At 45.6% G+C, this 22958-nt stretch overlaps 1 protein-coding gene across 1 annotated transcript in view; it reads left to right on the forward strand.

The window, feature by feature from the left end:
• Positions 1-22958, forward strand: part of PRKAR2A (protein kinase cAMP-dependent type II regulatory subunit alpha) — a 39944-nt gene that overhangs the window by 11306 nt on the left and 5680 nt on the right. The window contains exons 2-9 of the mRNA XM_040406604.1: positions 4619-4654; positions 7500-7552; positions 8404-8487; positions 10983-11089; positions 13671-13824; positions 18774-18875; positions 19416-19490; positions 19596-19661. Of these exons, the coding sequence (XP_040262538.1) occupies positions 4619-4654; positions 7500-7552; positions 8404-8487; positions 10983-11089; positions 13671-13824; positions 18774-18875; positions 19416-19490; positions 19596-19661 (677 nt within the window). The remainder of the gene's footprint in view (positions 1-4618; positions 4655-7499; positions 7553-8403; positions 8488-10982; positions 11090-13670; positions 13825-18773; positions 18876-19415; positions 19491-19595; positions 19662-22958) is intronic.

Consider the following 22958-nt stretch of genomic DNA (forward strand, 5'->3'; position numbering starts at 1 on the left):
ATCCGTATTTTGCAGATCTGAGTCTAGGGGTTGCAGATCTGAGCCTCTAGGTGTAATGTTAACGCCCCCATTGCTCCTAAAGGCTCATTTGCATATATTAAAACATACTTTTTCTCAGTAATGAGGGCACATAGGAACATGGAACCAACACAGATGCCTTCAGCTGCCAAGCGCACATGTAACAGGTCAGACTGTCATAGGTACAAAACTGCTGACAGATGCCATTTAATCTGACTTCCCATATCTATCATAATTGTTCACCCATCTGCTATAGTCCCCAGTTTCCTCTCCCTCCAGTGTGAGAGATAAGTGGCTGCCTGACACCCGTGAAGCCCCTTCTCCCCAGGGATGTACAGGAAAGATTCAGGCTGAGCTCATGTGGCTCCCATTTCTGCAATAAATTAAAGTTTCCTCAGGGCATGCTGGGAGTTGTAGTTTTAAGATCACTTTTGAACCACGGGTTGGAGACCCGCCCTGTACAGGCTTCTGCAATGTAGAAAAATTGTTTATTTTTTATTTTTTCCCCCCTCCTGCTGCCCGGAAAAGCACAAACAAATGTCCTTCAGCATATTGCCTCTTTCGCCTTCTGCACTTTGGCGGTCTTCCAGTGGTGAAATGTATAAACCGAGATGCTGTTATGGTTGGCAGATGAGGTGGCATATGTGCTGTCAGTATGTGAGCGCTGTGCAGTTAGGTGGCTGCAGCTATAGTCTCAAGAGACTCTGCGCAGATGAGGCCGGGTCCATCGCAGCAGCCCTTCTGCCTCCCTATGACAACCAGCTATTTGTTCAGCCCAGGACGGAAGTGGCAATCTACGAAGACAAATATTAACCTTTTAAAGTGAAGGAGACGGGCGCAGCGATAGGCTACCAGCACTAAAGGAAATACTGCATGTGGTCCGTGTGGGTTTTGGGGTGGATTTGATGCGGTTTTGCCACAGATTTCACCCTTCCATTCCAAGAATTGACACGCTGCAGATTTCAACATCCACACCGCAGGTCAATTTTTGCATGGAAGAAAAAATAATAATCTCATACGCTTTGCCAGTACTGTGTGACGCTGTGTTTTCAGCATGAGAGTCCATGTGGAAAAAACGCATGTAATCCGCAACATGTGCAGGAAGCCTTACTGTACATCTGGACTAACCCTTTGTGTTTGTGACGCTATAAGCCGTGCTCAAAAGAATAAAGATAAGTAGCATGATGTTACTTAAAGGGGTTGTCCGGGTTCGGGGCTGAACCTGGACATAACTCCTTCTTTCCCCACTGAGCCCTTCTGAGTTGGGAATTTCGCAGGGCAGGGGCTCTTTGTTTACCTTTTTACACTGCTAGGCGGAGGCTTCCGCCTAGCAGTTAGCCCGGTGACATCACCGGCACTAACGGGTGGTCTTATAGCGCTGCACTAGTCTGTTTTACAGGCCAGTGCAGCGCTAAAGACCGCCGGTGACACCACCAGGCTCACTGCTAGGCGTAAGCCTCCACCTAGCATAGCCCCGGTACGTCACCAGATCTTAAGAAAAAGTCCTTGCCTAGCACTGCACAGCGATCCAGAACTCCTGTAGGTGAAAAGACGTCCCTTCAGGAGTTGTGCACAGAGGGGCTCCGGGTTCTTTGCTGTGGCCCTTTTACAGTGTTTCCCTGGAGGCTTTGCTGTATTTGACGAGTGAGTTGACTGAGAAACAGGCTCCACATGGGAACGTGATTTCATGTCCTGGACTCTGCTCTTGTATCTGGATTTTACAGCATTTTAATGATTTATAATGCTTTGTACCTGGCCAACCTCCGCTGTAAGCAATTGTACTGACTGCATGATGTCCGTACTATTCATTACAGATGCTGGACGGGAACACACAGCGTTATAAATCATTGTGTTACTGTGAGGTCCAGTTACAACAGAAGAATTCAGGACAGGAAATCACGCTCCCACACGCGCAGCCTGTTTCCCACAGTCGGCTCGCTTGTCTGACACTGACCTAAAGGGGTTTTCCAGGACTTCGATATTGATGCACTATCCTTAAAGAAGTCCTCTCCCCTCATCATGTCTGTTTTAGTAATTTCTTACATTCCCTATGTAATAACAATTCTGGAGCATCTGTTCTTATCCCTCTGTTGTACCATTCTTGTATTCCTGCTAGAAGTTTACAAATTGCCAGCAGTCTGCAGTAAAGGTACTGCTGGGTTTCAGACTGCGTGACCGTTGCTGCATCTCCCCGTTGAGTGGATCAAAACATCCGGGCAGCCAATAGCAGGTTGTGACGGGGACGAGCCTCCCTAGCATCATGGGTGACGCTAGGGAGGGTTCAGCAGCCGCAAAGCAGGTGGCTGCACGTACAACAGGTGCCGTCATCACAACTTGGAGAGGTACTGGTCTGTCTCAGAAGCCTGACTTCTATTGGGAAATGAGATGCTGCAGTTCCTGACTGTGGCAGAACCACCTCATGTGTTTCTACCCAAGGTAGGTCATCAGTGTCAGATTGGTGGTAGTGCCGGGTGTCGGACCCTTACCAATCAGCTGCTAGCAGGATCTTCTGCCACCCAAATTGACAGTGTCCACACTGCCCAGTAGGGGTGGGCGATATAGACTATAGGCAATATAAACTATATAAATTTGGCCAACGATAGAGATTTCGTTTATATGGCCATATCGCGGTAGAACATTGCACGTGCCGCTCTTGGCACTCACCATGTTCTCCTGAGCCGGCACAGTGGAGAAGGAGGGAGGGACTGCGCCATCAATGAGAACAGAGGAGGGGGGGAGGGACTGTGGCCACTGCGCCACCAATGAATATAGTTAATATGCCTGAATACAAACGTAGCCTGCATGTGCCGGCCATATCGCATACCTGGCCTCTATTACTGTGCGCCGTGATCTGCCGCAATTAACCCCTCAGGACGATATAGATTTTAGGCCAAATCGCCCACCCCTACTGTCCAGAATACCAGACTGGCTCGTGTGAATCCGGTCTTAATGCACTTTTTCCCTGGTGGATTAAATCCTGAAATCTTCAGTCATCTCATTTCCCATCATGTGAATGACTCATTAGCTGTAAATGCTGCAATTACACCTTCACTTCTTTCATTCTTCCCTTCTCACGATTATGTCAGACATGCTTTTCTCAGTGAAGGGAGAACATAGCACATTAATTCTGACCCATGAAGCAGCGATTGCTCCAGTAAACCTGCAGTGATTGCTCCACCTGTTACCCACATGACCACAGGTTTCCCCCTCTAATGTCTTCCTGTGCTATCCGGGGAACTCATCGGAGTTCTCTATTCAGCTGTTACTACAGACGGCTTATATTCTGCTGCAGCTTATGGGTGTATTTCTATTTAGTTGGTACCTGGGAAATATCTAAAGCAGGGATGCACAACCTGTGGCCTTCCAGCTGTTGCAGAACTACGATTGCAGCCGACAACCATTAGGGCTTGCTGGGAGTTGTAGTTTTGCAACAGCTGTAGGGCTGCAGGTTGAGCATCCCTGATATAAAGTGATCACATTGTGCCTCAATAGGACTGGTTCAGCGAAATCTGATATAAAGCTGGGGAAGGGGAGGACATGTGTCGGGAAATTCCTCCAGAGCTGGGCCATCCTATAACTTCAATCAGTGTGGAAAGGTCTGAAAATATGGTTCCTTTGCAGTGTGCTTCATGCGTGGCCGTTGTAATGTGGCTTAGGCTACTTTCACACTCGCGTTTTGGGCGGATCCGTCATGGATCCGCAAAAATGGATCCTTTACAATAATACAGTCGCATGCATCCGTCATGAATGGATCAGTTTGTATTATCTGTAACATAGCCAAGACGAATCAGTCATGAACTCCATTGAAAGTCAATGGGAGACGGATCCATTTTCTATTGTCAGAGAAAACGGATCCGTCCCCATTGACTTACATTGTGTGCCATGACTGATCCGTTTGGCTCAGTTTCGTCAGGCGGACAGCAAAACGCTGCAGGCAGCTTTTTGGTGTCAGCCTCCAGAGCGGAACGGAGACAAACTGATGCATTCTGAGCGGATCCTTTTCCATTCAGAATGCATTAGGGCAAAACTGATCCGTTTTGGACCGCTTGTGAGAGCCCATGATGGATCTCGCAAACAGAAAGCCAAAACGTGAGTGTGAAAGTAGCCGAATACGTCTGGCCCTGGCGAGGTGTGGTGCTCAGAGCATGGCCCCCTCGTTCAGTATATAAGGTAAGGTTCACGGCTGCAGTGTTAATGGCCTTAGATGGTCTGTTCCCCTTCACTTGGAGGGCAGAGATGCCTTCATTCCTCCTCGCTGTGTGCTTATTCTGTACAAGGGGAAACCCCTCATACTTCACATGTGTTGGACGCACCAGGGTCTTTGGTTAACAACTTGGACATCTGAAACTGAACAGTTAATTTCATGCTGGAGTGTGTTAAACTCCAATACTATTAGCAAGAATGGTGCAGATTGTGGAAGGAAGCAGCCATGTTTTTCCAATCTCTCTAGTAGAATGAAGCTGTGCCTACGCAGTGACCAGTTCAGTTATGTCACCGCAGGATCTGTAGCCTTGTCTTTTCTAGGCGTTGCTTTGCTCTGCATTCTACTTCTTGTTCTTTTGTCACTTACATTATTTTTTGCTTTTGTTCTTTTTTTTAGCTCCGGTCATCAATCGGTACAATAGAAGAGTGTCAGGTGAGCGATTTCAGTGTTAACAGATTATAACTGAAAAATGTACCTCACCTCAGTTGGCGTCTTCGCCTAGGCCGATCGATTACAGTAGGATGCCGTGTGATCCAGCCGGATGGACGCATTTTACCCCAAATTGCAGCTGTTTTGTGATGCAGTTTTTACAGGTAAAACACATTTCGGCATAAAATGGCATGGCCAATAACCACAGTGCAAGACCGCCACTACTCATGGAGTCTGCAATAATTGGCTGCACAGTTTTAGGCCGTTGTGTTTTGCAGTCTGCAAGTTGCTGATCCGCAAAACACGGATGGCGTCTGTGTGCGTTCCGCAATTTGCGTTACGGCGAGGACAGCCATTAATATAACTGCCTATTCTTGTCTGCAAAATGGACAAGAATAGGACATGTGTTTTTTTGCGGATCACAGAATGGAGCAACGGATGCTGAAAGCACACGGATTGAAGTGAATAGGTCCGCATCCAAGCCGCAAATACTGTGGCTCGGATGCAGACCAAAACAATGGTCGTGTGGATGAGGCCTTAGTTTCATGTTCAGAGAATAGTGTTTTTGTTTTTTTTGGGTTTTTTTTGTGTGTGTTTTTTGTGTATTTTGGTGAATTTTCCTGAGCCAAAATTCACAACAAAAAGCGCTTCACATAAGAGTTCACTTATCCGAATTGGTAACTGAAGTCGGGGGTGAGTGAATATATTCATTCTTGGCACAGTCTCCTTGTGTCCACACGTGGCCTGGCCTGAGGGACTGGGGCTAGATCCACACCACGCAGAGGGTCAGTATCAAATTACTGCCACATTTTCTGGCAAATGTTGACTTTTCAACATGCATATCCGCCATGTGTACATGGCCTTACAGGTGAAATGTGTTGAAATATATAGGATTTACCTATAAGAAAAACAAACAAAAAAAGGCCAATACCTGCATCCCAAAACTGCAGCAATTCATGGTAAAACGCATCTGTACACTGTAATATGCCAGAAGGGATCTCTGCGGTATGGCTCGGCCGCACAGAATTGTACAGCACACGGATGACATCTATATGCTGCCTGCATTTGTTGCAGCCCCATAGAAATTAATGTGCAGTCCGCCAAAAATGCGTTTCAGACGCAAACCGAAAATATGGGCTTGTGAATATGCACCCTTACACTGGAAGGTGCCGGTTTTGTTTGGGTGCATAAAAAGCCTTTTTTGTGAAACTTGGCAACTACCAGCTCTGGTTTTGACCTTGCTGAAGGAATAGTTTCTTGGCTCTCAAGGCTAATACAAAAGAAAAATACCAATTTGTTTTGGAGCTGCAGAATCCTGAGGTTGTGATAACAGCGGAGTGACCTTCCATTCCTGCAAGGCCTCTGATAAAAATTATTTTTTAAAAAGGGCCATTGCACTTCTGACAGATGAAGGAGCTTTCTCTGTTCATTGCCAGCAGTTTTTTTTTGTTTTTGTTTTGTTTTTCAATTTGATCATAAAAACCGGTGGGACCTGCACCTTTGACAATGGGGGCAACCCCTTTAAGCGTTATTTTACAATCATGTCCTGCACTGCTTAAGGCCTCTTTCACACAGGCGTTGCGGGAACATGCACGATTTTTCCGCGCGAGTGCAAAACATTGTAATGCGTTTTGCACTCGCGTGAGAAAAATCGCGCATGTTTGGTACCCGAACTTCTAAACAGAAGTTCGGGCTTGGGATCGGTGTTCTGTAGATTGTATTATTTTCCCTTATAACATGGTTATAAGGGAAAATAATAGCATTCTGAATACAGAATGCATAGTAAAATAAGGCTGGAGGGGTTAAAAAAGAAAAAATTTAAACTCGCCTTAATCCACTTGCTCGCGCAGCTGGCATCTCTTCTGTCGTTTTTTTTGCTGTGTGCAGGAAAAGGACCTGTGGTGACGTCACTCCGGTCATCACATGGTCCGTCACATGATCTTTTACCATGGTGATGGATCATGTGATGACCGGAGTGACGTCACCACAGGTTCTTTTCATGCACATAGCAAAGAAGGAGATGAGAAGCCGGCAGCGCCATCAAGTGGATTAAGGTGAGTTAAATTATTATAATTTTTTTAACCCCTCCAGCGCTATTGTACTATGCATTCTGTATTCAGAATGCTATTATTTTCCCTTATAACCATGTTATAAGGGAAAATAATAATGATCGGGTCTCCATCCCGATCGTCTCCTAGCAACTGTGCGTGAAAATCGCACAGCATCCGCACTTGCTTGCGGATGCTTGCGATTTTCACGCAGCCCCATTCATTTCTATGGGGCCTGCGTTACGTGAAAAACGCACAAAGAGGAGCATGCTGCGATTTTCACGCAACGCACAAGTGATGCGTGAAAATCACCGCTCGTGTGCACAGCCCCATAGAATTGAATGGGTCAGGATTCAGTGCGGGTGCAATGCGTTCAACTCGCGCATCGTATCCGCGCGGAATACTCTCCCGTGTGAAAGGGGCCTAAGTGTTGGTAGGAGGTCGTACAGACGACTTGGTGAACGGCAGAGCCCATCCTGCATGGCAAGTCCCAGAACAGCTCAACCTCTGGAAAACCACAGGTTATGGGATATGCATCAGTACAGTTTGGCAGCGTTTATTTCTGTCTGCCTTTTTTATCTGGTCATACTGTGCCACCCACGTAGAGGGCACACGCTGCCAATCTCTTCGTGAACAATCCATATGCCTAATGGTGCCTGAAAGCTCGCCGCTCCTTCCCACATTGGATTATTGTCCGATACCAGTGAGAATGGCTAATAACACAACAATCTCTGGTAATTTAATAGGCATAAGTGCATCAGACCTAGGACTAATCTATTTTTATTCTTTCCGCTTACTAGTTTGTGCGGAAGCCTTTAACCCAGATGAAGATGACGAAGACGCAGAACCACGGGTAAATCTGCATTAGTTATTTTCAATGTCCTGTAAGAAGGAGTTTAAAGGGCATCTGTCAGCAGTTTTGTACCTATGACACTGGCTGACCTGTTACATGTGTGCTTGGCAGCTGAAGACATCTGTGTTGGCCCCATGTTTATATGTGCCCGCATTGATGAGAATGATTGTTGCCATTACACCTAGAGACTCGGCTCTCCGCAACTGACCTGCATGATGATGTTTTCATTGTCAGTTTCATAGGCACAAATCTGTAGACAGATTGATGATCTAGCCCCAGGGTAGGGGTAATCAATATCAGATCCATTGGTTTGGGGGAGGGGGCCACAGACACCTGGCACACCCACCAATCGGCACTTTTAGGCTGACAGCGGAAACCATACAATGACTGGAAGGATTCCTCCACTGTCGTTTCCAGCTCCCCCATACTCCAACACGGCCACTACACTTCCTGCTCCATCCACTCTATAGTTTCCAGTGCCTGAAAGAGTTGATTACTGAGGGTGTGGGGTGGTGCACCCCCATTTATCTGATATTGATGACTTATCCATAGGATAGGCCTTAAAGGGGTTATCTGGGCTTTTAATATTGATGACCTCGCAGTGTGCATGTGCCGTCTCCCATCACTCTTCCTGCTTTGCAGCAACAGGAAGAGACAGTAGATGGCTCCTCATACAGCTGATCGGCGGGGGTGCCGGGAGTCAGACTCCCGCCGATCTGATATTGATGACCTATTCTGAGGATAGGTCATCAATATTAAAAGCCCAAAGAACCCCTTTAATTACTAGGAAAACTCCTTTAATGAAGATAAATAATAATATTTTTTTTTCTTGTATTTTATTTCATCCTTAGGTAGTTCACCCGAAAACGGATGAGCAGAGATGTAGATTACAGGAAGCTTGTAAAGATATTCTTCTCTTTAAAAACCTTGACCAGGTAAGATGACATATCAATAAATGTATAGATAAGTATTGCAGTGCGGCCTTGTTCTCCTGACGTGTTCATCTTCTGATGTTAATTGAACCACCATGCAACATTTGGCTTCACATTTATTTTATTTTTTTATTCTACACAGACTTAGATAATCTCACCTTAGGGGGGTGGGGATCATTGAACTTGTTATTGGGCATAGGAATAAATCCTAAGGCCTGGAAGAGCTCATTGGGGTGAGATCGGTACCAAATAAAGGGGGAAGAATAACAAAGTAACACTGTCGGTGTGCATATCCACACGACTGTATGTATTTTGCAAAATTTACCAATGACATCCGTATTGCATCCTTTATTTTTGCTGACCCATTGTAACAATGCCTATTGTCTGAAAAATAGATAAGAATAGGACATTTTCTTTCTTTTTTGTGGGATTGAGGAACGAACATACGGCTGTGCTGTCCACTTTTTTTATTTATTTATTTTTTTGCAACCCCATTGGGGCACCATCAAGTCGTGTGAATGAGGCCTAAGTTAATCATACTTTGGAGTCATGTCACATATATATTATCTGTACCTGTGAACTTGGATAACAGGACATCTGTGTATAAACTCTTAGGCCTCATGCACACAACCGTTGTTGTGTTCCGTTCCGCAAAATAGGGTTCCGTTGTTCCTTGATCCGTTTTTGTTTCCGTGTGTCTTCCTTTATTTTTGGAGGATCACCAGACATGAAGGAAAGTAAAAAAAAGTCTAAGGGCTCTTTCACACTTGCGTTCTTTTCTTCCGGCATAGAGTTCCGTCGTCGGGGCTCTATGCCGGAAGAATCCTGATCAGTTTTAACCTAATGCATTCTGAATGGAGAGAAATCCGTTCAGGATGCATCAGGATGTCTTCAGTTCCGGACCGGAACGTTTTTTTTGCCGGAGAAAATACCGCAGCATGCTGCGCATTTTGCTCCGGCCAAAAATCCTGAACACTTGCCGCAAGGCCGGATCCAGAATTAATGCCCATTGAAAGGCATTAATCCGGATCCGGCCTTAAGCTAAACGTTGTTTCGGCGCATTGCCGGATCCGACGTTTAGCTTTTTCTGAATGGTTACCATGGCTGCCAAGACGCTAAAGTCCTGGCAGCCATGGTAAAGTGTAGTGGGGAGTGGGGGAGCAGTATACTTACCGTCCGTGCGGCTCCCCGGGCGCTCCAGAGTGACGTCAGGGCGCTCCCACGCGCATGGATGACGTGATCGCATGGACACGTCATCCATGCGCATGGGGCGCTCTGACGTCATTCTGGAGCGCCCCGGGAGCTGCACGGACGGTAAGTATACTGCTCCCCCGCTCCCCACTACTACTATGGCAACCAGGACTTTAATAGTGTCCTGGCTGCCATAGTAACACTGAACGCATTTTGTAGACGGATCAGTCTTCAAATGCTTTCAGTTCACTTGCGTTTTTCCGGATCCGGCGTGTAATTACGGCAAATGGAGTACACGCCGGATCCGGACAACGCAAGTGTGAAAGAGCCCTAAGTCAGGTTTGCCATGCAAATGATAGGAAAAAAACGGACGCTGATGACCATCTTGTGTGCCACCGCGTTTTTTCACGGTCCCATTGACTTGAATGGGTCCGCGAACCGTTTTCCGTGAAAAAAATAGGACAGGTTATATTTTTTTGACGGACTGGAACCACGGATCACTGACGCGGATGACAAACGGTGCATTAGCTGAGTTTTCAACGAACCCATTGAAAGTCTATGGGTCCGCAGAAAGTCACGAAAAACGGTAGTGTGCATGAGGCCTTAGGGTACATGCACACGTTCAGGATTCATGTGCGGAGAATCCGCACTGAAATCCGCAGGTGTTCGCAGGCAAATCTGTGCGGTCAATCCGCATTAATTGGTGCGGATTTGCATACGGATTTGCGTGCGGATTTGGTGCGGATTCGGTGCGGATTTTCCGCATGCGGATTTCACTAAGTGAATGAAGAAAATCCGGTCAGGAAAAAAAAAATTAATTGACATGTCGCGGATTTTAAAATCCGCACCGCAGGTCAAAATCCGCGCGGAAAAAATCCGCATCGTGTGCATTGAGAATTTCAAATTCTCGTAGAATACAATGGACATGACCTACGGTGCGGATTTTCCACACGCAAATCCGCGCGCAAAATCCGCACGCAATCCTGATCGTGTGCAGGGGGCCTTAGGGTGTGTTCACACAGGCTGGATTCTTCTGGCAGAAAATGACAGCATTTTACAGTAGAAGCAAAGTGGGATTTAAACAATCTCTGCACACTGCAGAAAACTATCTGTGCATGTGGAAGTTGACCAGCTGGATTGCAGATTTTCGTTGGGTTTCGGCCTCTGCAATGCAAAGTTAAATCCGTGGCAACAAAATCCGCATGTAACTAAAGTGGCTTTTGCCGTGGTTTCTTTCTGGACCATTCTCTGCAGATGGTTAATATGGAGACGTCTGTGCCTTACCGAGTTTGCTCTCCCTCCTTTAGGAACAGCTCTCTCAGGTTCTTGATGCAATGTTTGAGCGGAAAGTAGAACCTCAGGAACATGTTATCGACCAGGGAGACGATGGGGATAACTTCTATGTCATTGAGCGGTAAGTATCTGTCAATCAGGCCCATTGTAGTCTACTGGCTGAAATGTCTGTGTGATGTGGTTTCCATTCATTTAGAGATTTCTTAGGCTCTGTTCACACTTGTTTAGTTTATCACATTAGCACCTAGGTTTTTGGGGAGGAAAATAAGAAAAAAAATATTTTGAACCAATAGGTGTGCTTTTGGTGTGTTTTGAACTAATTGTGGTCTGTGGATGGCGAACTGTTATGGGGGATCTGTGGATGGCGAACTGTTATGGGGGATCTGTGGATGGCGAACTGTTATGGGGGATCTGTGGGTGATGCACTGTTTTGGGGGATCTGTGGGTGATGCACTGTTTTGGGGGATCTGTGGGTGATGCACTGTTATGGGGGATCTGTGGGTGATGCACTGTTATGGGGGATCTGTGGGTGATGCACTGTTATGGGGGATCTGTGGGTGATGCACTGTTATGGGGGATCTGTGGGTGATGCACTGTTATGGGGGATCTGTGGGTGATGCACTGTTATGGGGGATCTGTGGGTGATGCACTGTTATGGGGGATCTGTGGGTGATGCACTGTTATGGGGGATCTGTGGGTGATGCACTGTTATGGGGGATCTGTGGGTGATGCACTGTTATGGGGGATCTGTGGGTGATGCACTGTTATGGGGGATCTGTGGGTGATGCACTGTTATGGGGGATCTGTGGGTGATGCACTGTTATGGGGGATCTGTGGGTGATGCACTGTTATGGGGGATCTGTGGGTGACACATATATAGCATCTTATGCTATGTGTCATCCACAGATCCCCTCCATAAGTGTCCCTGTAGTGAATACCCTCATTCATAAAGTGGGCGGCGCAGGCGCGTGACGTAGTGACTCACGCTGCCAGCGCCCGTCCTCCCGGCCTGCCTCCTCCCTGCTACCTACCGAGCGCTTGTAGTTGTAAGTAGCGCTGATTATGCGATTACCGGTATATACATAATTAACTATTACAGATACGATTATACAGTGAGCGGGGCCCGTGTAGTAGAATAGTCACTGCACGGGCCCCGCTGTCATTATAAAAGCAGATGCTGGCCCCCAGCCCCTTCTCCCTCACAGCTGATACACCCGCCGCGCGGCATCGCGGCGGGTGTATAATTGAAAATATGGCAAAATCAGCAGCATTCGCCCCATAAGACGCACTGCTATTTCCCCCCCACTTTTGGGGGGAAAAAAGGTGCGTCTTATAGGGCGAAAAGTAAGGTATATATTTATTAGGGATCGACCGATATTGATTTTTTTAGGACCGATACCGATAATTTGTCAACTTTCAGGCCGATAGCCGATAATTTATACCGATATTCTGGGTATTTTTTATTTTTGAGAATTTTTTTTTCCTACACATCTGCTGAAAATTAATATGTTTATTGTTAACGTGTAGTATTATTTATTTATTTTTAATCTTTTTCATTTATACTTAATATTTTTGTGTTTTTGTTTTTTTTTTACTAACTTTTAGCCCCCTTAGGGACTAGAACCCTTGTCCTATTCACCCTGATAGATCTCTATCAGGGTGAATAGGAGCTCACACTGTCCCTGCTGCTCTGTGCTTTGTGCACACAGCAGCATGGAGCTTACCATGGCAGCCAGGGCTTCAGTAGCGTCCTGGCTGCCATGGAAACCGATCGGAGCCCCAGGATTACACCGCACTGCGCCAGCAATGAAGATAAGTCTCTCATTCATATACAGGAGGCGGGAGCTGGCTGCAGAATCACATAGCCGGCTCCCGACCTCTGAGCGGTAGCTGCGATCCGCGGCACCTAAGGGGTTAACTACCGCGGACCGCAGCTGCCGTTCATAGAGGTCGGGAGCCGGCAATGTGATTCTTCAGCCAGCTCCCGCCTCCTGTATATGAATTAATGAAAGACTCATCTTCATTGGTGGCGCAGCGGCCACAGCCCCGCCCCTCCTCTTGTCTCCTCTCCTGCCATTGGCGGCAGCACAGGGGGAGGAGACACTGCTTCCTTCTCCCCTGTGCTGCGGAGGGAACACAGAACGCGCTGAGAGCAGCGCGTTCTGTGTTCCCAATACGTTATCGGAATATCGGCAAAATAGATGCCGATACCGATAACTGTCAAAATCCTCAATATCGGCCGATAATATCGGTAAAACCGATAATCGGTCGATCCTATATATATATATATATATATATATATATATATATATATATATATATATATATATATATATATAAAATTTATTTATCCCCGCGTTAGAAATCTGATTCGGATTCACTTTCCTATATAGAGGGATGCAGGAAAAAAAGCATACCTTGTGGTATTTTACAGAAGCATGGACCAGAGCCTTCCTTTGCAGCTAGACATCTGGGATTGCCCCTTTTTCATGACCATAACAGAAGCAAAAACTATATGAACGGATCTGTAGTTGTAGCCGTTTTTTGATATCCTAGGTGGCTGCCATTGTGGCTCGCTCAGAGGATCCCATTGTGGGTTATTTTATGGATTTTCATAGATTTAGGGATAGAAGTACAGAATGTAGTGATTATAGATGTATCAGTGCTGTTAATGAGTGTCTTGCATTGACTTTTTCTTCCAGGGGGCTGTATGACATTTTTGTAGCTAGAGATGGACAGGACCGTTGCGTCGGCAGATACGATGATCACGGCAGTTTCGGTGAGCTAGCCTTGATGTACAACACTCCGAGGGCTGCGACTATTGTAGCAACGTCTGATGGAGCACTGTGGGGACTGGTAAGTGAACTCTCCCGGCCAGCTTGTAATTAAACATGGATGCGTTGTACGTCTTAGGGCTCTTTCACACCTGCGTTCTTGTCTTCCGGCATAGAGTTCCGTCGTCGGGGCTCTATGCCGGAAGAATCCTGATCAGGATTATCCTAATGCATTCTGAATGGAGAGAAATCAGTTCAGGATGTCTTCAGTTCCGGAACGGAACGTTTTTTGGCCGGAGAAAATACTGCAGCATGCTGCGCTTTTTGCTCCGGCCAAAAATCCGGAACACTTGCCGCAAGGCCGGATCCGGAATTAATGCCCATTGAAAGGCATTGATCCGGATCCGGCCTTAAGCTAAACGTCGTTTCGGCGCATTGCCGGAGCCGACATTTAGCTTTTTCAGAGTGGTTACCATGGCTGCCGGGACGCTAAAGTCCTGGCAGCCATGGTAAAGTGGAGCGGGGGAGCAGCATACTTACCGTCCGTGCGGCTCCCCGGGCGCTCCAGAGTGACGTCAGGGCGCCCCAAGAGCATGGATCACGTGATCGCATTGGAAACGTCACCCATGCGCATGGGGCGCTCTGACGTCATTCTGGAGCGCCCCGGGAGCCGCACGGACTGTAAGTATACCGCTCCCCGCTCCTACTATGGCAACCAGGACTTTAATAGCGTCCTGGGTGCCATAGTAACACTGAACGCATTTGGAAGACGGTTCCGTCTTCAAATGCTTTTAGTATACTTGCGTTTTTCCGGATCCGGAGTGTAATTCCGGCAAGTGGCGTACACACCGGATCCGGACAACGCAAGTGTGAAAGAGGCCTTATCTGACCCATGTCTTTATGACCATGTTCTGAGTAACACCGGAAGCCAATCAATCTTTACACATGATATTGTACAGATCTCTGGTGGTGGAGACTGCAGGAACAGCACAAGAGGCCCATGTACACATGTATAGGCTTGGCTCTGTCATTTTATTTTATGTTCATATGTGTCCACATTGCTGAGGAATTATTTAATATTTGCAAATGAGCCTCTAGGAGCAATGGGGGCGTTGTCATTGCACATGCAACAGGTGAGTCTGTTTTATAGACGGATTGATCTATCCTCAGGATAGGTAAACAATATCAGATCCAGATCTTTTTTTTTTTTTTTAACTGATTCTGCTGAGAAAAAGCGACCAAGTCGCAGGCGTGTTGCGCTTGTCTTATTTAGAAGTCAAGTTTAGAAAAGCTGAAGCTAGATGTTCCCTTTTAAAGGGTTATTCCCAATTTAGAAATTTATAGTACATCCTTAGGGTATGCCATAAGGTCTCATTCACATAACAGGCTGTTAAACGGCCTTTTTAAAAACTAGTTAAAGTCCATGAGTCTATTCACGTAGCCGTTTTTCTTTTTAATGGCCAGTGCATGGTGGGTGTCAAAAATATGGAACATGAAATCAGTGGGACTTTTTTTTTAGCACCCATTTAGACTGGAGTGCACAAGCCTAACCACCGCTAAAACGTGTACACTGTGAAAAAAGGGTCTTTCAGGGGTTAAAATGAAAAACCGCATCAACCACTTGCATGTGCCAGAACACTCCTCACTTGAGGCAGCAGGACCCGTGCTCCCAGTGTGATGACGTCACATGATCACACTAGGAACGCCGGTCCTGCTGTCTGCAGTGAGGAGCGAGTGGTTGAGTTTTTTCTTTTTTCTGCACTAAAGAGGTAAATTTATAATACTGGGGCCACAAAGGAGGCCCTTATCTATACTGGGGGCACAAAGTGGTCATTTTCTATATTGGGAAGCACTATGGGGGGAATTATCTATACTGAGGGGACTGTGTGGGGTTGGGGTTTAAAAAAAGAAGAAAAAACTATAAAATTCATCAGTTTTTAAAAAACTGATAAACAGCCAGAAAATGGATGCAAAATGGCAGTGAAAAAACTTATGTATTCTGAGATCTGGACCTATCTCCACATCTGAGGACCACCATCCCCAGTGAGATGGCCACTGCAAGCAGGTGGAAAATGAAATGACGGGTGGCCACGCACACCCTCCGCTTTCTCCATTCACTTCTATGCAAGTCACTAAAACAGCTGACCATGACTACCTCTCCATTCATTCTCTACCTGGATATGGTGCCCACCTCACAGGTGGAACTGGGGTCACCCATTCTTGATAGGTTGATGTCCTTGTCACCAGATGGCCAAGTTTGCCGGTAAACAGCTTTATTCCCCTGCTCGGTGTATGCAAATAAAGCTTGAAGAGAGCAGCAACCTTGATACTTTAGTTCGTGCTTGCTGCACCCCTTTCCTGCCACTTTGCTTTTTTTTCAGATGCGATGGGCCGGAGATTTCGTGCTTGCCCCATCCTCTATTTTTATCAGCATCTGCGCAGAGAGCCCAATTGCATTGTACTTGGCTTCAGAGGCTCATTGTGCAGATGCCGACTCCCGGGGGCAAGTGTGCAAGGGAACAATCTTGTGCATCAATGTCTCACAGGACCTGAAACTAGAATGTTCCTCGGTGCTCTCTTCTTGGAGCCTGCGCAGTGAGGCCATGTACACTGCAGCTGAGCTCACTGCGAAGGTGACAAAAAGGATAGAGGGCGGCGTATGCATGGGATCCCAGACTCCTCACGTCTGAAGGGGAAAAATGGGCGTCCATCAAAAGTGAAGAGGCAGAAAGGGTGTGTGGCAAGCTTGGCTTGAGGTATCAAGGCCGCTGCCGCCTCCATGCTGCACAAGAAGCTGGAATAATTTTTTTGTCGAACTTTGCCTCTGGTGAAAAAGGCAAGGGACATCATGTGGGATACTGTGGGAGGTTGGGGTAGGGTGGCATTATGGTGGTGATGGGTTCCCTTTAAACCTGCCTGGAATAAACGCATGTCTATTCTTAAAAGAGATTTTTTCCGGGATTTTAATATTGATGACCTATCGGCGGGGGTCCGGCACCGCCACAGATCAGCTGGTTGAAGAGAATGCCGTTCTCCGTGCCAGCGCACTGTCAATATTGCGGCGGTGAGCAGTGTAATTACAAACCGTCCTGCTCCCTCCATTCAAGTGTATAGTACAAAGTGAATGGGACAGCTTGTGATTACACTGCTCACCGCTGTAATATCGACAGTGAGCAGGTAAACTATGCCCAGTAAAGAGGTTCTCTGGCTGATAAAACGATTTTAGAAAAGGATCAGAATACCATTAAAAAAAGACCACTTTCTCTATTTCCATGGTGCCTCTGGTCACTCAGGAAATGACCAGTCATCCAATCGCTGGATGAGACGCATCAGCACAATGGACATTGACTCAACGAGCGGTCATGTGCTCTGTGTCAAAATTGTTTTACTTGAAGGCAAACTTAATAAAATGTAAAAAAATAAATAAAAATGAACCCTCATGCCGTGAGGTGTTTCGGGTCTTTGCATGTTCCGTTCCAGTGTCTAGTCATCATGTGACACAATTTTACAGGCCGGGAACGTATCATTATATTCAACTGATGAAAGAGCCAAACTGTCCTGTCCATCCCACATGGGAAAAGCATCAGACCTTATAATATGCACGCACGTGCCCTTACCACGTAATGACAAGATGGATCTTCATGTCACATGCTCCGTTCTTTCGGCACATTGTTTTGTCACATGTAGCACATGTACGGTGTGTGGTTAGGCAGTGCCACCTAGTGGAGGACTAATCAATGACATGTTACTTATCCTGCTGATTGAGGCTTTATCATTAGGACAGTGCAAATTTATTCATAAGGTTATGGGTTTGATTGCAAACTTGCAGTTTATAGGCGTGCTGGACGCACCAATCTAAAATCGCTCACTTCTAAGGGCGTTCATACACATTCAACAGCGGTCGGCTGAACGATCATTTGGCTAACAGCTATTACTCCCTACTCCACTATACACATCTGGCCAAGCCAAACACGTATGTGGGGAGGGCGGAGAAAACCTCTGGCGGCAGCTAATCTCCTGGGAGAACAAAGGGATCTGGGGAAAAAATTTACTTCTCCTGATCTTTCTCTCCCCCGACATCTGTTAGAGGGGAGTCCAGGAGCTCCACACCCATTTGACCTGGCGGCCAAGCCAACGGGTTCTGTATGTCATGACCATGTTCTTAGTAGCTTCTTCCTACATGAAGTTGTCAGTTGCTGTTAATTGTGATTTATTCTTGTTTGGGCCGTGTTCCGTTTAGTGACTCTCTGCACACTGCAATCAAGCCCTGTATTTGATGTATATGCTTGAAAATGCTATGAGCCAGGGATCAGCAACCTTCGGCAATCTAGCTGCTGTGCAACTACAACTCCCAGCATGCACACTTACTGCGCTGTTCTTGAAACTCCCATAGAAGTGAAAAGAGGATTCTGAGAGTTGTAGTTTCAGAACAGCTGGAGTGCCCGGACGTTGCTGATCCGTCCTATAGGCTACCCATAGTGCTTCACTCATCTGACAGAGGCCGAAAATGTCACTTGTCACCACCACCACCGTAGATCTGTATGCTGTGTAGGAAAACATGGCTGATGACACATTCATCTACAGTAAATCACTGCACATACATTGTAATGTGAGGTCAGTGGATGTCGCATGCTGCTGTCTCCTGGTGAGTGTCTGAGCCTATCACCCAAGGTATACGTCTGGAGATCTTCCTGATGTATGTCTCCATGCTGTCTGCACAGCGTGTTTTATGGTAGCATGTTGTGATGGAGGATTGGGTCATGTAATATGATGCAATAGCGACTGGGATGGACAGCGTAGGACAGATGATGGTTGACTATAAGTAGATTATCATCTTTGCAAATTTGCATAATTTTTATTTAAATGATGATCTTGGACATGAACACCCGTGTAAGTGACATGCAGACTGCTGTATCATCATGTAGAACTATAGTTTGGGTCTGTATTCAGAGCACTGATCTCCTGTAATGCCCTCAAAATATAAATGCATAAACTGCCGCAAAAAATTATATATTTTTTTCTCCTAACCAGGATCGAGTCACTTTTAGAAGAATAATCCTGAAAAACAATGCCAAAAAAAGGAAGATGTTTGAGATCTTTGTAGAATCTGTACCCATCCTAAAGTCCTTAGAGGTGAGGCCCGGCTGCCTTCAGGCTCCATATCTTAGGATCGTTCCCATGTTGTCTACATTAAAGGGGTTGTTTAACTTCAGCAAATAGCATATATCATGTAGAGAAAATTAATACAAGACACTTAATAATTAATTGTGATTCTCCATATTGCCTCCTGTGCTTGCTGGATTCTTTTTTCCGTGACATTATACACTGCTCGTTTCCAGGTGTTATGACCACCCTGCAATGGTTGTTGTGCTTGCACACTATAGGAACAAACGCTGGCCTTTTGACACTCCCAAGGTACCAACCACCAGAGAGGCTGGCGCTCTCCTATAGTGTGCAAGTACGGCCACTTCTGGATTGCAGGGTGGTCGTAACCATGAAAACGAGCAGTGTATAATGGGATGGAAAAATGAATCCAGCCAGCAAAGGAGACAATATGGAGAATCGCAATACATTAGTAAGTGCCTCGTATTAACTTTCTCTACACGATAAATACTATTTGCAGAACTGAGACAACCCCTTTAATACTCCATTTTTTTTTTTCTCTTCCCCAAGCTTTCTGAGCGAATGAAAATTGTCGATGTAATAGGTGAGAAGATTTATAAGGACGGCGATCGCATTATCGCACAGGTGAGTGCTGCCTGACCCTGCGCCATGTTCCTGGGTAGATGACCGAGGTTGATGCGTCATTCTACAATTGTGTGTTTTTATATATTTTTTTATTTATTTTTTTAGGGCGACATGGCGGACTGCTTCTACATTGTCGAGTCAGGAGAAGTAAAAATAATGATGAAAAGCAAGGTATGCGGGGGAGGGGTGTGGAATATGTCCTGTCCTCAGATCAACACTATGATGACCCTTAGCAAGAGGAGTTTTGTATAAACCAGATATATAATTGCATTCATATGAGTTCACATTTTCTTTGTCGTATAGATTTATTTATTTTACTCGTATAGACATATTTAGAAGTGTTTTACATACATTATCTCCAATGGAGCTCACAATCTAAGGTTCCTATTAGTATGTCATTGGAGTGCAGGAGAAAACAGGAATACCTGGAGGAAACCCACGCAAACACTGGAAGAACATACTAACTCGATGTAGATTTTAACCCAGGACCCTAGCGCTGCAAGGCACCAGTGCTAACCACTGAGCCACCATGCTGCCCACATCATCCGATGATATCAGCATTAACCAGTGGGTGCTTGTAAGAAGTTGTATACCCCCTGCTGTATCAAAGGTCTTGTCATTTTGCTCTCTCAATAATTGGCTCAAATAATACCACCGATCAGCTGATTTGCATCTTATATCAGAATGAAAAATGCAGTTAGGCCTCGTTCACATTTGTGTCTGATGTCCGTGGAAAAAAATCCATGTTTTTACCCGTGAAGGATCCATGTTTGGCCCGTGTCCATTTTTTGCCCTTTGTGTTTCATTCGTATTCTACGGACACTGCTCAGCTGAAAATTAATTTCCAGATCATCTATCAGTGGTCCGTGAAAAAAAAAAACAGACCAAGCACAGAAGGCATCCGTGTTGTCTGTGGTTTTCCACGGACCCATAGACTTCAATGGACCGCATCATGGACCAAAGTAGTGCATGATTATTATTATTTTTTTTCACTGACCTACGGTCGGTAAAAACTACTGATGTGTGAAGAAATGCATTTAAATCAACGAGTGTGCTTTGTCTACAGAAAAACGGAAATGTGAACGAGGTCTTATTGGCAGTGCATCTCCCTGTGTAATCGGGGGTATGCTGCCAATTGGTAGAACTGAATTTGGGAGGAACAGCAGCGGTAACAATGGTGCCACCTCCGTTCACTTTGCATCACCCTGTGTAATAGTCCGATGCTCAGGAGCTCTAATCGGCACTTGTCCTGCCATACAACTCTAATGGGACACTAATTGTGGACTGGCTAAAGAGTCCCTCACTGTGGAGGACCCGCACATCTGTGCACTACAAAGACGGCTCATTAATTTCAGTACTTCATTGCCTCAGTAGGCAGAGAGAGAGTATAGGCGTGCTCAAACCCTGTCACACCAAGCACGGACCACGCCAAGAACCACAGCGTTGCTTGAGTAAAAAGAGAAAAAGGTCCAGCTCGGTTAAAATGTTACCTTTATTTTTCAGTGCAGATAAAAGCCAGTTACAGTCCAGTCTACATGTTTCGGATCAGAGACGATAGCGATCTTTACTCATGACCAAGGATCATAAGTAAGGATCGCTATTGTCTCTGATCCGAAACATGTAGACTGGACTGTAACTGGCTTTTATCTGCACTGAAAAATAAAGGTAACATTTTAACCGAGCTGGACCTTTATCTCTTTTTATTCATTGGAAAAAGATACTGGGCACTCTCTTTAAATAAAGGAACCTCACAATTTATTATCAATGGAACATAGAAACATGTACATAATTCATTTAATACTATTAAAACACCATAACTTAAAATCCGGATGAATAAAACTAGATTCCTATTTATCTAAAAAATTAATTAAAATAGGACCGCCTCTGATTGTTCGGGGATAAAAGTCTTTTTGAATAAATGTTCATCCAACTTATAGTTTGGGTATAATGAAAAAATATTCTTTAGGGTATTGATGACCCAATTGATGGGTCATCAATACCCTAAAGAATATTTTTTCATTATACCCAAACTATAAGTTGGATGAACATTTATTCAAAAATACTTTTATCCCCGAACAATCAGAGGCGGTCCTATTTAAATTAATTTTTTAGATAAATAGGAATCTAGTTTTATTCATCCGGATTTTAAGTTATGGTGTTTTAATAGTATTAAATGAATTATGTACATGTTTCTATGTTCCATTGATAATAAATTGTGAGGTTCCTTTATTTAAGAGAGTGCCCAGTATCTTTTTCCATTTGTTCATTTTATTAAAGGAAGGGTGATTCCTTTTTACTGAGAGCACCTCTGCCATAGTCTGCTCCAAATCCAGTGCGTCACCTCTTTTTATCGTTTTTTTTCTTTTTATTCATTGCCTCAGTAGTGGAGCTGCAGATTTTTTGCTCCCAGGACATCCTGTGATCATCCTAATGTCCGGGGACCCTCCAACACACAGGCTTAGAAAAAGCAGAAGACCTCCTGTTGCGGGCGCACACAGCTTTTTATTGCAGAATGAGAAATCTAAAGCAAAGACTAAGGGTCCATTCACACATCCGTGTGTGTTTTGCGGATCTGCAAAACACGGACTGCAGCAATGTGCGTTCCGCATTTTGCAGACCGCACATTGCTGGCACTAATAGAATATGCCTATTCTTGTCCGCAATTGCGGACAAGAATAGGACATGTTCTATTTTTTCCGTGAACGGAATTGCGGACCCGGAAGTGCGGGTCCGCAATTCCGTATCTGGGCTGCACATCGTGCGGCCCCATAGAAATAAATGGGTCCGCAATTCCGGTCCGCAAAATGCGGAACAGAATTGCGGACGTGTGAATGGGGCCTTAGACTTCTCCTTCCTGCTGGATCCACTTCTAGCTTTGGCTCAAGAACTGCCACGAAAAGTTTTGTGCAGCACCACTGTAAAGGTTCCTTCTCATCGTGTTTTTAAGTACAAATTAAGGGGGTTCTATAGGATTTTCATATTGATGGCGTTTTCCTCAAGATAGGTGATCAATATGAGATCGGGGGGTCCAACTTCTGGCACACTCACCAGTCAGCTGATTAAGCGGTGGTGCTCTGCTGCGGCCTCCTCACAGCCGACCAAGTACAGCACCATACATTGTATAGTGGTTGTGTTTAAGGCTACTTTCACACTTGCGTTCAGAGCGGATCCGTCTGGTGTCTGCACAGACGGATCTGCTCCTATAATGCAGACGTTTGGATCCGTTCAGAATGGATCCGTCTGCATTATAGTTTAGGAAAAATTCTAAGTGTGAAAGTTGTTCAGACGGATCTTTCCAGACTTTACGTTGAAAGTCAATGGGGGACGGATCAGTTTGAAAATTGAGCCATATTGTGTCAACTTCAAACTGATCCGTCCCCATTGACTTACATTGTAAGTCTGGACGGATCCATTTGCCTCCGCACGGCCAGGCGGACACCTGAACGCTGCAAGCAGCGTTCGGGTGTC

The sequence above is a fragment of the Bufo bufo genome, chromosome 9 (assembly GCF_905171765.1).
Source record: "Bufo bufo chromosome 9, aBufBuf1.1, whole genome shotgun sequence".
In the NCBI taxonomy this organism is placed as follows: domain Eukaryota; kingdom Metazoa; phylum Chordata; class Amphibia; order Anura; family Bufonidae; genus Bufo; species Bufo bufo.